At 43.0% G+C, this 14516-nt stretch overlaps 1 protein-coding gene across 7 annotated transcripts in view; it reads right to left on the bottom strand.

Annotated features, from left to right (window-relative positions):
- Positions 1–1133: 1133 nt before the first annotated feature.
- LOC147464476 (arginyl-tRNA--protein transferase 2-like) overlaps positions 1134–14516 on the bottom strand; it is a 117006-nt gene continuing 103623 nt past the window's right edge. For 2 of the 7 annotated variants that reach the window (XM_086515201.1, XM_086515194.1), the window contains exons 3-7: positions 7877–7915; positions 7646–7796; positions 2254–3462; positions 1881–2163; positions 1134–1791 (exon numbers count right to left, since the gene is read on the bottom strand). In XM_086515201.1, the coding sequence (XP_086371327.1) occupies positions 1669–1791; positions 1881–2163; positions 2254–3462; positions 7646–7796; positions 7877–7915 (1805 nt within the window). In that variant the 3' untranslated portion in view covers positions 1134–1668. Of the gene's footprint in view, positions 1797–1880; positions 2164–2253; positions 3463–7645; positions 7797–7876; positions 7960–14516 lie in introns of all 7 variants that reach the window. The other 5 variants (XR_015188476.1, XR_015188474.1, XM_086515212.1 and 2 more) reach the window with 5 other exon arrangements.

Genomic DNA, 14516 nt, shown 5'->3' with positions numbered 1-14516 from the left:
GACAGGCTAGTAACTACCGAGGAAAATCTTGACAACCCTCGCCCACACTTGACTCTATTGGGCGCCTCCCTTTTGGAGGGTGTTTAGGGTTGTAGATCATCGATGTTCAAGGACGAATCGTTTTTGTTTTCTTCCCAAACCAGATCCACTTGCACTATTGGACACCTCCCTCCTTTTTGATATGCAAGTTACCCCCCTCGACACTATTTGACACCTCCTTCTTGGGAAGGGATCTACTGTTACCCCCCTCGACACTATTTGACACCTCCTTCTTGGGAAGGGATCTACTGTCCTAAATCGTTTTTTATCTTCTTTGTTACACAACGGGGGTGCAATCAACAGCTCATGCAATAGGGTATGAATCGAAAAAGGCGTTTCTGCGTTCAGACAACCAAAGGAAAATCGACTTCAAACAAGTCATTTGTTGCTTCAAAGGACGAATTCGCTAAATTGCAGTTTTGGTGTCCTGAAGTTGGGGATTTTACCCTACTTAGTTTACATCAAGTTCACAATCGAGATCAACGGTTGTGATCGTCATTGACACGCAATACTGATTTTCAGCCATAGATCCCCTCTAAAATTGAGGTGTCATTTAGTGACGAGGAGCTACCCCCCTCTCCTCTCTCTCTCTCTCTCTCTCTCTCTCTCTCTCTCTCTCTCTCTCTCAAGGGCCATCAAGTGCTTCTCTTTCAGCTACATGTCAAATGGTCATGCTTAATATTCTCATCCTCTTCAACAGGGAATGTACATCTAAGCCTAATCTTGTACGTTGTTCTGTCTCCTAGGTCAGTTGGTCTGCATGGCCATAATGAATGAGCAGCAATGTGAGATGCAGGTTTTATAGGGTATTGTGAGTTATACAAGGGTTTACTGACTGTACAGAATTAGAGAAGGTTCACAAAAACAAAGCAAACAATTAATGTTGTTCATGCCAACAATTCAGAGAAAAATTTCGGCACGTCTTTGATAGCTATGCTTGGTGAAGCCCAGACCGTTTAGGAGATCGAAATGATTCTGCGCCACAAAGTTTCACATCACTCCTGGCACTACTTTCCACCTCTTTGATTGCAAGCGCCATGCCTCTTAAGTACCCCATCACACATAGGAAAGGGATGGTAATTTACATGCAGACAACCTTGCAACGTACACTAGCATTCCAAATAACATGCACACAAAAAGAAGGCTATCCACACCTGCCTACAATTAACCATGTCAGCACAAATTGAAACAAGACAGCTGAGCTGCCTCATAATGCTCAAGGGGCAATATTGTCCCACACACCTTAAAACAGCCAAAGAAGCCTTTACATACATCTTATCATGACTGACAAAATGTGAATTCCGGGCTTAAAGGTTCTTAGAAGCTCACATACTACCCATGGCGAGAGCCAATCCATACAGAACCCGGCTAGATGGAGAAGTCATCCGAATGGTTCTCACTACAGCAGCAATACCTACAGTATGAATAGCCGACAACATGACCTCTCATGCTCATATGAACAAGAGAACTCACTCTTACTTTGGAGAGAGAGCGTCTGAAAACCTGACCTTTAAGAATCCATCTTCTCCAATAGAAAGTCCAGATTGCGTACATCGCGTCCTCAGCAGATGTTTGCGCACCTTGATGGAGAGCCAAGGGTGGTGAATGCAAAGCAATTGCCTCTCTCTGTCAATCTAGGACGTATGCCATCTTTGATGCTAGGACGTGCCCAACAACTTGAGAGTATTTGCGGAGGTCGCATGCCAGTGCATCTTTAAACTTTTGAGGTACAGCCGTCCATGTTTGCAAACGCTATGCTTCAAACATGATCCCAGTTACAAATGGACGTTCAAGGGAAATAATAAATGAGATTCCTGCTCTAGAGTACGTCAAAAGCATACCTTGAACTGAAGAAATTGATTGCCTAGCTTCAGCAAAATGTTATTGACATCTTCTGATTCCTTGCTACTACTTCCAGCCCCACTCAAATATGACACATCTGGTTTCAGGTTCTCTGTCTTTGTTGTTTTAGTATTAGTTTCAGTACTCTCTTTGACAGCAGATTGCGTATCCTTGACATAATCAGTCTTCCTAGTCTGTCTTATTGTTTCATCAAAGTGATCTGAGAGGCAGAGAAACGGTTGTATATTGAGAAGCGGCTCTGCTATGTCAAAAGGAACCCACCTGCATTGATTGAACTCTGTGAGGCATATTGGCTTGCAAATTGTTTACATCCTTCACATGAATAGGAACAATCAAGATGGAGGGCCTTACTGGAATTTTACAGGACAAAGCAACTCTGATGGCCGATAAGCCCCTTTATAACGCATCTTTGGACAGGTATGAATGTAATAGCCAAGGTAGTAGTATTCCAAGCTTGAACAAACAGTCTGTGCCTTTTGGACCCATTGAATCTCTTGCAAAGCAGAATATTTTCCAAGGGACAAAAAGGCAAAGTCTGGATCCCAAAACAAATACTTACTTGACAAGCATGATGGCAATATATCCACAACACCAACAGCAATGAGGCGTCCATCAATCAAGTACTGTTGGTGAAATGATCCAAACCCACAAAATGCGGTTCCAGATCTAGAGGGTGGAACAAAATTTAGCGGAGAGTTCACTAAAAACCTGACAAATGAGCTTTCTTTTACATCCTCTGGTTTGTCATGGTGCACAGCTATCTGATATCGTTTGTACAAAGCAAATTCTTCCGGATCGAAAGCAGACCTCCTCATTCGAACTTCAAGAATACGTTTTGGTCTTAAGTGCTGGGTCAAAGAAGGTGATACTGAAGACTCCGTTTGTGGTTTGCTGCTACAACTAGAATCACCATTGCCTCTCTTACTTGGATGCAGATCTTCTGCACTCGCAACATCCAAACTAGGGCGATTCTGAACTAAGAAATTGAGGTGTCCATTGCAGGCTTCCACAACGTAATCATGCATTTCGATTCTCATCTGTAGCCTCGATGCAAATAGCTCAGCCAATTGAAGGGGAGAAAACTTCCGACTACCGTTGTTTTGATTCTTAAGGCAATCCTGACTTTGCTGCAAGTTCTTTAACACTGTATCAACTTCTTTGTGCTTCGATAATGCAGCAGCAACTAAGAAGGAAACATTGCAGGAGTAAACAACTTCCCCGGTTGTGGAAGTTTTTATTCGTTTCCTCATAGTTGGTTTCAGTTTTTGCAATACAATCCGTGGAACCTCTAAGTCAGCAGGAAGATGACCAGCCATACAGCATGCAATAATAACATCTTGAATTGCACTAGAGAGGACCTTTTCAATGTTAACCATGTCATTACATCTTCCTGTTAAGTTTGATATCTTAGACGTTCTGTCACAATTCATGTCACAAAAATCCATTCTTTGAGACCCACCTTGCATACAACGGTCAACCTCGGCAGAAATCTGCTGACCAGTCACTCCTGAATCTTCTTTCCCTGTAGAGGCTGGACCAGTATAGCTCCCATCTAAGTACCTGCAATATGAAAGTAACGGAAGGTCAATTGGCCCCATAAAACTCATAGGCTTCTGTCTAGATTGTGTGCAATGTACAATCCCCCATTTCCCCCACCATCCAACAAAAGCATAACAATTTTTGCTTGCATGCAAGCGAATTTCTATGAGAAAGCTATGTGCAATGGGCAATTCCCCTTTTCTTCCACCACCCATATATAGAAGCACACATCTTCTGATTGCAACCATGTGGCATTGTGTGAGCACACATTTGTTTGAAGTGAATGAAGATTCAAAATAAAGCACAACGAAGACATGACGACTCATAGTTGCAGTCAGCAACTACAAAAGCTGTATTAACTTCTTTTCAAAGGTCATTTTATTAACTCTTTCTCAGAAAGCTATTTGACTAATAGACGACAAATAATGGAACTCTCTCTCTCTCTCTCTCTCTCTCTCTCTCTCTCTCTCTCACACACACACACACACACACACACACACACACACACACTCACACACACATAACAGGTCTTGAGTTCAACTCTCCTCGTCGGATAGATCTTTAAGGTCACTTGGGATAGTTTCCTACGACATTAAAATTCTCTCCTTCTTCTTCTTCTTCTCTCTCTCTCTCTCTCTCTCTCTCTCTCTCTCTCTCTCTCTCTCTCTCTCTCTCTCTCTCTCTCTCAAAAAGTGGTTGTATACTGTAGAGTTGGCCATCAAGTTGGGCATCAAAGCTAAAGAGATGGGGTACACAGCAAAGGCAGGGTTGGGATGTCCTGGCCATATGAGTGTGTTACTCCTATCATTGGAAAGTTACTCTGCGTATTGAGTCATATGTGGACATTAAGGAATTTTATATCATGCCACTGGAAGGGTGCGATGCGCTATTGGGAATCCCTGGACATGGAGTGCTAGATGTCTTCAACAAAAGGATCGCCCTTCCGCTTAGGGGCAAAACTCACATCCTTGATGTAAAGCTTAAGGGGACAGACTCCCTATTGTATCAGCTTCGGCTATCACTTCTCTAATTGAGAATCATCTCTATGCGTACTTGATTTTTGCACGTGATGTTTCAGATAATTGTCAATCAAATTTTACATGTGTTAGATAAAGAAAGGTCAGAGTTTAGTGATTGTTTTTCTGATTCATCACCGTCTCAGTTGCTGCCAGAGAGGCTTGAGGATCATGCGATAGATTTGGTGCCAGGTTGTAGCCCACCAAATAGGCCTTCCTACAGGGTTAGTGCAGCCCATCAAAAAGAGATTATGGGCCAAGTAGAGGAGCTGTTAGAAAAAGGGTTGATTCAACCTAGTTCTTCACCCTTTTGCTCCCCAGTGCTTCTAGTGCAAAAGAAGGATGGCTCTTGGCGCATGTGTATCGACTACTGTGCGTTGAATAAGAAAACCATCAAGAACAGGTTTCCTATCCCAAGGATTGATGATATTCTTGACCGACTATAGGGTGCGGATTAGCCGCTAGCTGCAGGGGATTAGCCGCTAGCTAATCCAGTACCTGTGCAAGAGGCTCTTGCCTCGGCAATCGCGCATGAACCCACATAACTGTACATTGGTCAAATGAAAAGCCCACTAGTGGGGCATAACATACTGCATGTAGGGGGGAGATAGAGCAGTGCGTAGCGTGCAGGGAATCACTCCTCGCACCGCACTGTACATAAGGGGGAAAGGAAGCACTCCATAGCTCTTAACCTGTGATGACAGAGAGTGAATGAGACTCCTCTCAGCTTAAAATTCAGCGCCAACTCTTCTTGCATGAGGAAAGTGCACCAGAGTGTGCCACTTGGCGCATTTACAAGCATTTTCCAGTTTCGGGTTCACCACTTAAAAATCTCCCGACTGGTCGCCCAGTTGACTTCGCGGCAGAGTTATAAAATGTTCCCCTAGTCATACCGGAGGTAATGACGCGAACACATTTCATGGCCCAAAATAGCAGTTCCCTAAATTTTAGGAAATGATTCCATTGGGGTCCCTATGGTCATCTGACCATCTATCCTCATTGGGACCGCATCCAAAAGTGCAATGTGGCCCAACTGTCGGATACTTTCTGTTGGCAGTCACACCTTGACTTTAGGCCTTTATTGACTCCACCAACTTGCTAAGTGCGACGGGGGGACCTATATGATCTTGCTCTGAGCCTAGACATCCTCTTACCATACGAATTCCAGTGCCGACCACTACCCATCTGTGGGAGACACTACCGTTCACTTTGGCCATACAATGTCCGACCGTTTGCTACTTCAAGAAGAGGGTCTCAAAATAAAACAAAACCCATTGGAAAGAAACCAACAACTAAAGTTAGCAGTTGCCACGTCCTCGTGACATAGTTAACAGTTGCCACGTCCCCGTGACAGAATCCCCAAGTAACAACTTACAATATCGACAGTAACCGTCCATACATAGGTTGTGCTCCTGCACAAGAAGTATGTCGACGTCTCACTCTACATGAGAGCCCAAATCTCTGCGAAGCAAATCCTGTCTCGTACCATTGATGCTAGTGTGATGCAATCCATTGGCATTCCAAGTAACAATATGTAAATCCATGTGACAAACAATGATGAACCTAAAACCTCAGGCATACATCAACCGTGTCAATGGCTATACGACTAAAATCAATACCAAGCACTCTTGATCCCTGGCTGAAGCTATGAAACAAGAGCTAAAGGAAGGGCATCCTCATAATGCGGTAGAGATCGGAGGAGCTATCCACGACAAAGGAGCGAGCAATTCTAAACCAAGACCCGTAGCAGTTTGGAGAGCATTGCAGTGTGGTAACAATTGCACACTCCGACCATACTCGCATGGTGTCTGGAATCGGTGTAGTATGGTCCATAGAAAGAACCAACAGCAGCAATAGCTGTCCTCTACATATAGCCATTGTATGGGCCCCATACCATGTGCAAGGTTGTCGCTGGCAATGCATGATGAAATGCAGCCCACCAAAGTGTGGATAGCCTACAAAATGTGGCAAAGAGCAACTCCGATAACAGAAGCCTCTGTCCAAGTCACCATGCCAGTAAAAGGTAGGCAGAAGGAGAGCATGAAACTCTAGCCGCTACCTAGTAGAGAGCATGCGCTCTACGCATGCCGCAAAATGGACAATCTTACCAATAAAGGACCTGTGTCATCACCACCGCGCTCGACCCGTGTGAAGTACCAAGCTACTGGAGCACTAGCTATGAAGGATCGAGGAACATGAGGACGTGCTGGGGCACACAAAAGAGGTTGTGTGGATGAAGGGGCAACATGTAGAGAGAGGTGGGCGGCAGAGGGTGGTGGCGTTGAAGCATTAGTGGGTGTAGGCGGAAAAGGAGGAGGCACTAGTGAGGATGCCAAATGTGGAAAGTCAAGTCTCCATAGCAAAGTGTGAGGCAGCCATTGTGGTGGTGGCTCTCTCTCTCTCTCTCTCTCTCTCTCTCTCTCTCTCTCTCTCTCTCTCTCTCTCTCTCTCTCTCTCAGAGAATGAAAGAGTGAAAAGCTTGGAGAGAGTCATCAGAATTGGGGGCTTACCAGAAGGTTGGTCAATGGGTACAAACCCCGACGAACAGCTAGAAGGATGCATCGTGGATGTAGACATAATTGACCCAATCGACATTCAAATTAAAGGGAAACAGGCCAGAGTTCGATATTATGACATATGTGATAAAATTAAACTTATGAGACAGACCAGGTCATTACAAGGTACATCAGTGTGGATTTCAGATGAGTTGACACCCCTACAACTAAAGAATAGAGCCAGTGAATTGGCCAAAGTTAGAGAAGCAAGGAAACAAGGAAAATGGTCAGTTTACAGAGGAGGAAAAGCTATTATCAGAGAAATCAAGACCACACCCCCCTTGTCAAAGACATGGACTTGACACATGCACACAACTAGTCACATTATGCACATGGTGATTCTATCATTTGTAATATCTAATTCTCACGAGTCAAGAGAGCCTTCAGGTTAGTTGGCACATGCACTTTTCTTTTTTGATGATACCCAAAGTGGATTGTAATCATAGATATAGCTGATTTGTCCTATAGGCCAGCTTTGGCCTCGACAAGGATGTTAATAGAACTCTCTCTCTCTCTCTCTCTCTCTCTCTCTCTCTCTCTCTCTCTCTCTCTCTCTCTCTCTCACACACACACACACACACACACACACAACCGCGCACAGGTGCGCGCATGTATGCACACAGTTTCCCAAACCTTTGCATTCGGTGCATGACACGATTTTGTTCCTTGGACGGGCAGAAGGAATCCGCTTTGAGCCTGATTGTATATGCTGGACAGCAAGTTTTATTCATTTCAGGCTTATATAGGAACATGCCTGATCTTCTCCAACCACGATCCAATAAGTCTGGATTAAAAGACATGAAAAAATTACAAATGATACTGTGAAACTTCAAAGAATGCTATCCGAGAAACACAGGAACTGACCTTGATAGTCATAAACAGATAAAGAATGAGCCCACAGCCCTGTCCACAAGAATGAGAAGTCATACTCTCTTCACAAAAAGGCTCTGAAATTGATAACAAATTTTTATCTTGAGAAAAAAAAGACCTACTCTTACTAAGAAATGTTTGATGAAGAGCAAATATAGAATTTACTAGATATTTTATTTTACGTTTCTCAGAATAAACACGGTAACAAAGATATTTCAATGCAGACCTCAAGAACACGATAGCCCTGCCTGCACCTATGCAATAAGGTCTATTCCCATAGCCTGCTTGTTTCATGGGATAGCTTAGTTTTAAATCACTGACCCATACCTCAGTTGCAAAAGAGGATATGAGACTGAGTGAATAGAGCAAGGGATTGGTAAGTTTACTGACTTCACAATACATAAATCCAGAAGCAGTTTCACATTCAAACAGCCTGTATTCCTAAAGTGTTAACCATCCCTTTGCAGATGAGGATATGAGACTGAGTGGAAAGGGGTTTGTTGCTATGATTGACTTCACGATGCCTGAATCCAGAAGCTTCTGTACATTTTATAAGCTTTTATAGTGACTGCTTTAGCACCTGAATTCAGAGATTATCAGAGAATGGAGAAGCTGTCATGTATTCTATATGCACAAAAGGTAAGATTACTTAAACGGAAGTGATAGGTATTGATCCAAATGAACATAACAGACACTTCGCCCAAAACCTATGGGTCATAGAATATTCTTTAGCCTTGAGGCCATTATTCTGGTCATCAGCTAAGACAGATACCCTTACTATTCCGTCAGGAAACTCCTTAGTTGCTCACCAAAAAACCCTTCCTCATTGTCCACTGACAACTTTTAGCATCACTCAATTTCTGATGGTGAAGATTGTGCGCTGCAAAATCTGCTACAGGACAAAGTGAAAGAACTAGAATAGTAAAACTAGTTGTGGGAAGCTGCAATACAGATTCAGATGATCATGCAGATATGGATATGGGATACAGCAATTTGGAGAGGGGGAAAACAAAAATACCATGTCATCATAAACGAACGGGGAGAATGTACAAAGAAAACTTTAAGAATAGCATCTTGAATAAGCAAAAATCTTAAAAAGTTATGAAGTTGCAGAAAAAACTTAAACAACGTAGAAATACTTAATCCTGCGATACAAAGCAATCTCAAGAAGATAGATACATCACAGTTCATAAGTTTGAGATATTATAAGATGATAGACCGAAGTCATGATGACCCAAAAGTAACAAAAGATTAGCCTAAGGTCTGGAAGATTCCTTTATAGACTATCATTATTCATATCCTAAACATCAGTGTGGCCACTTTTTGTCCATGCGGTGCTTCCCAAATAGGAAACCTATGGGGAGAACTGTTCTCCGTAGAGAAGGCACCACGTGGCAATGCTTCCCTTTTTGGGAAACATCCCCCCTGCTTGTGTTTCATCATTTTTCATGTCTTGTAGTCAGTATCAAGCCATTACCCGCTGCTATGATAGAAAAGGAGAGGTAGATGATGGGAATGGTATCGTGCTAGCTGGGGTGGATGAAGACAAACATTGTGCACACAAGTGAGTGTGTGTAGGCTAGATTATCACTCAAGAAAATTAGGTTCCAAGATGAATTAGCTTGGACTCATAAACACGATCTTAAGTAGTTGCTAAGCCATCACAAGCTCACCATTAACAAGAGAGGTGTAATACAAACATGGAATGGTTTGTTTACTCATGAAATGCCCTTTAAGTAGCTCTACAGCCTTGCACCAATACATGTGGGATAATTCCACCTTTTCTCTCCTTGACTCATACTCTAGTACTCTAGGACAAAGCTCACACCTTACAATCCTCCCCTTGAGGTTTGGACTAGGAAGAATACATTGAAGACTCTTTATCCACTAAGGATGACATAGTGTCCACACAGGATGTCAATACATATCCACTAAGGATGACAGATCCACAAAGGATGACAAAACTCTTCCCCTTGGGCTTTGGGCTACAACTTGATGAAGAAAGACAACACTCCAATCCAGGAGCACAGACAACATACATCCCCGATCTAGGAGACGAACAACATAACACTCCAATCCATGAGCAAAAACAACGCTCTAATCCAAGAGCAAAAAATCCTGAAAAATGTCTGCTTCGCTCTAATCCAAGAGCACCTTCCTCTTCTTCAATGCTTTATCTTCAACTGCTTCATGGTCTTTGTCTTCTAGCCATACCTTGTTGGTGCCAATGATGTCGATGTCGCCATAGCTTTGTCTTGAGTTTTAATAAAAAAGTACAATGCAAAAAACCACTGATGCAAAAACTACTAATGCGGATGCGAATGCTATTGCTGCCAATTTTCCTCTGCTCATCCTTTCCTTGGTTGATCAATGGCCGATCTTTTTCCGTTGGAGAAACACAATCTGCTGAATTTGCATTTTCTAGTACTCCAGGACAAAGCTCACACCTTACAATAGAGAATGAGATGCTGATGTAGGGAGCTAGAGTGTTCCAAATCAATAGAGAGATGGTGGCCTTGAACCACCAAGCTCAACACCTCTATAGATACTTCTTTATTCGGTACAACACAGATTACTAAGCATTGTTTGTTATTACAACAACGTGCCTTCCTCAATAAGGCACCTTTTGCCTGTGCTTTTCTCTTTTGGTGTGTAATGTGCAGCGGAAGTGATTTAAGGTGATAACTCAGGATGAGTGCTCAGTACATACACAAGGTTCCTTTAGTTCATGAGAGAGTTCCTTTTACTTCATGAGAGATGTGCAAAGACTAAAGAGAGAAGAAAGAATAATATTGTGAATGAAGGTTCTATGAGTGATAGAGATAGAAAGAATCCTAACACCAGATGAGGTCCCGAAAACCCCTCCAAGCGCCCCGCCCCGCCCCCATCGTTGATCTGGTCTTAGGCTGAAAACTGAAAACGCTTGGGCTGATCTGCACCTTTCTGGCGACGAAGCTAGGGTTGGAATCTGAAAATGCTGGCTGATTCTGCCGCTAAAGTTAGTGATGGACTGATGGCTGAAAAATGTTGAAGATGCTGCGTGCACTAATTTATGCCTTAGAAATGACCAGGGTCACTTAAATATGGGATTAAAGCTGGATCGGGCAATCTCATAAGAAATCCCACGATTTGGTAATTGCTGGCTAAAATGTCACTTATTAATAAGTTGATGAACTACTGATAAGAGGTACTTCGTATGCGGTTATTACCTTGGCTTGGTACTAATGTTGTATGGTAAGTGCTAATCAATCAAACCACCAAATTGCTCACAAGACTGGAACCATCTAACTTGACGGTCACTCCAAGGTGTACTCGGTACAAATTGGAGCCACTTGAAGGACTGATAATCCTTATGAAAAATTTAACCTCTATCATGCACAAAATGTTTCTCATGCTTAGGAGAATGAATAATAGCGAGAGGTTCCTTCTCATGCAATGATTGATTCTTTTCTAAGCTATGGGACTGTGTATTAAGAGATGCTACTGGACTGTGTTTAGTCCCCTCTCAAAACATGAGAGTGACAGCTTAATGACACGTAAGGGATGCTTTTATGACCACAAATGATTATGGATGATGCACCCTCACAAGTGAGCGTATTCTCTTTTCAACTAACTTGTGGATCAATCCCACGAAACCACTTAATGCCAAATATCATATCACATCCAGATGAGAAGAAACAACAAACTTGTGACAAAAACATTCCTACTAAACACAAAGTGTCACATTAGGACATTCATGCGTGATGGAAGAGAGCATACCACACACAAATCCAGAAACCGCAATGGGATCCATTGGAATAGCGACTAAGCATGAGCTCTTTACAAGAGAGTCACTAATCACATCATGCATACTACCACAATCAAACAAGATCACTATGCACTCACCATTCACATAACACTTCATGAGAGACTCATCTAGATGATCATGAGAAACTTGGGACGCATTACTTGGCACCATTATGACACTAACAAAAGATGTGGGTTCTTTTGTAGGATAATCTCTTTTCATGTGACCTTTAGTATGACACTTAAAACATCTTTTTCCTTTCATACTAGGTTCTTTCTTCAAGGACTTAACTAACCTCCTACTATTCCTTGAGTAGATTTTACATCAGGTGTCAACTGAAGGGTTTCCTAAGTTTTAGCATTTCCTTTATTGTCAGTGTTAGGTGAAGAGGTCTGTGCTTTAGCTGTAGAGGAAGATTGAGAAAAAGAAGAAGAATTACCATGGTTTTTACCGTTCTATTGATTCTAAGAGTTCTACGGGGTACTTGACTTGTTCTCCTTCAACTTACCTTTGTTGTGCTTCATTTCTTGCTTAAGAGCAATTCTAAGGGCGTCATTGTAGTCCTTAGAACTTTAGCTTTCACCCAAAACTATGTCCTCTAAATTTCCCTCCACTTCATGGAAAACAGAAACTTCACAAATGAACCCACAACAAGAATTCACCAATTCAAAACAATCCATGATTGGGTAGCTAGAGTGCTCCCAAGGAGACAATGACACCCTGTTGGCCCCAAAGACAGGCGCCCCTTTCAATATTTCTCTATTCAATTGCAAACAAACGACCCAAACACTTTCATCTATCTCTCACCAAGCTGTTCAAATCTATCAAGGTCTGAAATTGCAGGTTTTCGACCCAATTTCGGCAACATAGCAGCACAAAACCCCTCTAGGTCAAAAGTACACATCTGGGAGTTGCATTTTCGAAGCTGTCCGGTGAGCTGTAGGTCAATTCCAGCATGATGTAATTTCTTGTTTTGGTCATTGTCAAGTGCCCAAACCCCTGTATAACCACCCCAAGGTTTCCCTGAGGCTTCCTTTGTGTTATCTTGCAGTTTAGGTGTGAGACCCTAAACCTGCAATTAAAAAAAGCAGGCTGTAATTCTTTGTTTTGGATCGTTTTGAGTGGAGCAAACACATCTTCACGTGTCTAGGGAGCTCTCACACGCAATGGGACATTTCCCCTTTGATTTGAACAAGTTCTCACGCGAAAAAACTCTCTATTTTTGCAATTTTTCACGATGGAACTGGGCGTACTTGTGGACAATTAGCAATTAGGTAATCCAGTTCCTATTCAGAAGGACCTTGCCTTGGCAAACACGCATAAAACCCACAGAATTGTACATGGTCATCTGAGTAGCCCAACTAGTGGGGCATTACCATATGCGAAAAGGGAAGAGAGAGATGTACAAGAGAAAATCATCGCGCTACATGAGATGAGGGAAGAAGACAAGCTTTCCATTAAAGCTTCAAACCACAAAATGCTCTCACAAAACTGAAAAGCAGCCTCCACTTTCTTATTTGGGTGCCCCAAGCCGGGAATGAGCCTTCTCGATGGTGTGTTGACTTGCAAATTGCTCTCCGACTGACATGTGTCCGATCTGTCCCATTTGGTTTAATTCCTGACCCCCTCCAGCTTATGAAGTCTTGCCGCAAGGCCTAAAAGACTTTAACGTGGTCAAATTTCAGTGCCGAACGGCTCAACCATCTGGTGGTTGCCTGGCCTTGACTCCTGCAGGTGAAACTCTTAGCCAACGACCGTTTTACACTCGCAATGCAATGTCCGGGCATTTGTGATTTCAAAAAGAGGGTCCCAAAAATTAAACAAAAGTCAAGGGAAGGAAACCAACAAATAAAGTTAGTGTTTGTCACAGTCTCATGACACTAAGACTTCTACATCATATTTGATGACACATGAGACGTAGAGTTCCACCCCAAGTGAGCACTGGCCCCAAACTCTGGCGCCCTTTCGGTATTTCTTTATATTGCTTCAATTCAGAACAACGCCCGTACTCCATCCTCTACACGTCACACGGAAGCATACCACAGAATAAGTCCATGGCACGTATTTAAAGGCCCTAGGCCCATGAAAAGCATTAACCCCAGAAACTTTTGGTCCAAAAGCATCTCACCCAAAAGCCCCAACGTAAAATTCAAAGATCCGTACAGTTGCTATGTCAGCAATCAGTGCAAAACACGGGTGTCCGTAAAGCTTGTCAGCGTAATTGCAAAAGTTGTCGTACAAGCTTGCAACGTCATCTGTGGATTGCCCAAGCTTTTATGGGGGTGTGTCTGGGTCTTGATTTATTTATTGAATGCCCCTAGGCACTTGGGCCCCATCGGACGGGGTCCCATAAGTTGGTGCGAACTCGCTTTACAAATTGGGTCACTCGGCAAGACTCTGCAAGTCGATAAAATTTCTTATGCTACTTCTGTTCTTAGGGTTTAGGCCCCTCGGCCGGGATCTACGGGTGAGTCTCGGAGCCCCCAACCCGTTGGGTCTTCAGTGGCTTGACATGGCAGCCGTTTGCGACATCCCTCCTTCTCGAAAGAAGAGTAATCGTCTGCAATTACAGTATATCGGAGCTCTTGATATATTGGTGTAGCAAAATTAGCCATCACACCCAGACCGCGCTAATCTGTAATGGGTGTCTCGATGCACTAATGATAACATACCCAGGCAATCTCACCCAATTAGGAATATTCACTGGTTGGCACATCACAATGTAACACAAATGCTCACATATGCATGTTACAAGAGACAATGAACATCGCTGCTAAGCACTCCCCTGAGACAGACGGTCTGCGGTATGAAGCTACTCACGACTACCTTGTCACTCCCAATGCAAAT

Source organism: Adiantum capillus-veneris, chromosome 1 (assembly GCF_014529385.1).
Source record: "Adiantum capillus-veneris isolate H3 chromosome 1, ASM1452938v2, whole genome shotgun sequence".
NCBI lineage: Eukaryota > Viridiplantae > Streptophyta > Polypodiopsida > Polypodiales > Pteridaceae > Adiantum > Adiantum capillus-veneris.
Note: the sequence above shows the minus strand (reverse complement) of the source record. Positions and strands in the feature narration are given on the sequence as shown.